Source organism: Oryzias melastigma, unplaced genomic scaffold (genome assembly GCF_002922805.2).
Source record: "Oryzias melastigma strain HK-1 unplaced genomic scaffold, ASM292280v2 sc00318, whole genome shotgun sequence".
NCBI classification, from domain to species: Eukaryota; Metazoa; Chordata; class Actinopteri; order Beloniformes; family Adrianichthyidae; genus Oryzias; species Oryzias melastigma.
The window spans coordinates 13,945-16,437 of record NW_023416924.1 but is presented as its reverse complement, the minus strand read 5'-3'; the positions used below and the strand labels follow the sequence as shown (position 1 = coordinate 16,437).

The 2,493-nt window shown below is 45.2% G+C and overlaps 1 protein-coding gene across 1 annotated transcript in view; it reads left to right on the top strand.

Moving 5' to 3' along the window:
- Positions 1-1,990, top strand: part of prpf4 (PRP4 pre-mRNA processing factor 4 homolog (yeast)) — a 21,074-nt gene extending 19,084 nt beyond the window's left edge. The window contains exons 10-15 of the mRNA XM_024261153.2: positions 726-815; positions 897-1,019; positions 1,168-1,275; positions 1,427-1,545; positions 1,643-1,749; positions 1,823-1,990. Of these exons, the coding sequence (XP_024116921.1) occupies positions 726-815; positions 897-1,019; positions 1,168-1,275; positions 1,427-1,545; positions 1,643-1,749; positions 1,823-1,909 (634 nt within the window). The 3' untranslated portion in view covers positions 1,910-1,990. The remainder of the gene's footprint in view (positions 1-725; positions 816-896; positions 1,020-1,167; positions 1,276-1,426; positions 1,546-1,642; positions 1,750-1,822) is intronic.
- Positions 1,991-2,493: the final 503 nt, after the last annotated feature.

The following is a 2,493-nucleotide window of genomic DNA, read 5'->3' as shown; positions in this document are numbered from 1 at the left end:
AAACTATTAATTTTGTCATTCTTGTTTTCATAATTAATGTAGAACTACTAAATTCCACGAAGCACACATTTTTTTTCCTTAAAAAAAAGGCCACATGTAAATTTGCGATTAATCGCGAGTTAACTCTGGAAATGCAATTAATCGCGATTAAAAATTTTAATCGCCTGACAGCTCTAACCCTAACGGATAGCGGTGCTATCAATTGTTCTGCAGCAACAAAGATCTCCTTTACTTGACATACCTCTGTCTCTGTTGTGTCTGTCCTCTTGTCTTTTTTTCCTCTTCTGGAATGAATCTTAACTAGAAAGCCACTATAGCAGTGATAGGAAACTCCAGGCTGTAGTGTCAGCATGATTTCCAGATATCTAAGACTGGTCATGACTGGTTACCTGCTTCAGGTGTCCAGCCAATTAGAACATACCAGAACAGGTATGTTGGAAAACATGCAGGAATGCGGCCCTCGAGACCTGGGGTTTCTTATCCCTCCACAGGCTTTAATACGCTGATACATTAATGTGGGCTTATTGGTTTCTTATCAAGACATCATAATAACAACCAGTTTATGAATAGCGGCGGCATTGAAAGGTTTCCCCTTTTATTCTTCTCCGCTCTCTGGCGCCCCCTGGCAGTGGCTTTAGCATTTACGTTTACTGTCTATTCTACAGACAAAAATGATCTGTAAGGAATCTCTAAACCTTTTGACTCTTTCTGTGTGGTGGCTGTAGTGATGAACCCGTGGCAGACATTGAGGGTCACAGCGACAGAGTGTCTCGAGTGGCCTGGCATCCCTCTGGAAGATTTTTGGGGACAACCTGGTAGGTCACAGTCTGTCTTAGTGCCCAGTATGGGGCTGATGTGCTGCTGGATGTCGGTCCTCTGTCCTTCTCTGTACACAGCTACGATAACTCCTGGCGTCTGTGGGACCTGGAGGTCCAGGAGGAGATCCTCCATCAGGAGGGTCACAGCAAAGGAGTCCACGACCTGAGCTTCCACCCTGACGGCTCGCTGGTAGCCACTGGGTGAGTCTGTGTGTTTAATAGTATGCTGAAATACTCAAGTCTAAAGTAATAACCTTTAAATGCACACATTTCCCTCTGCAACCACAATAGAAGTCACATGAACGGACATATTTGTGTGTTTTTCTCATTCATGTGTTCATTCTTTCAGCGGGTTGGACTCATTCGGAAGAGTCTGGGACCTGAGAACAGGGCGCTGTGTCGTCTTCCTGGAGGGACACCTGAAGGAGATCTACAGTCTGCACTTCTCTCCCAACGGGTCAGCCAACTGCATTTCAGAAAAGATCCATCAATCGAGAGCTGTTGACTGAAAGACGATAGTAGTTCCGCCAATGAATGCATTTACATCAAGAGCATCAACCAGAGAGGCTTGTTTCATCTTTGTCTGAAGTTTGTGTTTCCTCTGCCAGCCATCATTTGGCAACAGGAAGTGGTGACAATACCTGTAAGGTTTGGGAAATGCGCAACAGGAAGTGTCTGTACACAGTCCCGGCCCACCAGAACCTGCTGTCCACTGTCCGCTTCCAACGTAACTACATTTAGTTCCCTATGGCTGCCGTTTTAAAACTGCACTACTTCTTGTGTAACGGAAGTTTGCGTTTCTCCTAACTTGTTTTTATCTGCAGCCACAGACGGTCACTTCCTGTTGACGGGGGCTTACGACAACACAGCAAAAGTGTGGAGCCACCCGGGATGGACTCCATTGAAGACCTTGGCTGGACATGAGGGAAAGGTCTGAGCTGTGATTGTGTTTAGACATCTGACTGATGCTGGTCTGACATGACTGATACTGTTCATTTCATCAGGTGATGAGCGTGGACGTGTCGCCCGACGGGAAGCTGATCGCCACCAGCTCGTACGATCGAACGTTCAAACTCTGGTTGTCTGAGTGATGTCATCCTAAATTCAATCCTCAATCTGACTCGTTCCAGTGCTGGTTTTATGTTTTCTAATAAAAATTAAGCTCTCAGATATGTTGTTTTTCCTGTCTGCATTCTGGTGTTGGGTCTTTAAAAAATAGTTAAAATAAGGTGGGGGGATTTGTGTTCTTCTCACTTGAAATCTAACAAAGTTCTTCAGTTCAAATGATCCATAAGATGCAAGAGATCAGTTCACATTCAAGCATTAAAAACTACAATTTGGCAACCAAACCAAAGTATTATCCAAGTTTAGTAGAACACCAATTAAAAATATCCTCTCCTTGAAACTCCACCTTAACGTGGTGGAGGGGTTTGAGTGCTTGAGTGATCTCAGGAGCTATGCTGTCGGGGGCTTCTGCCCCTGGTAGGGTCTCCCATGGCAGACAGGTCCTGAGTGACAAGCCAGACAAAGAGCGGTTCAGAACCCCTTTATGAGTAATAACTCAAAAGATTCCGTTACGTCGCCCAGATCGGCTCCCAGCCCTCTTTCCTGCCCCACTTGTCATATGTTTAGTCAGGATCCCGCCTCATTTAGTGAAGACAATGGTCGTTGTGTT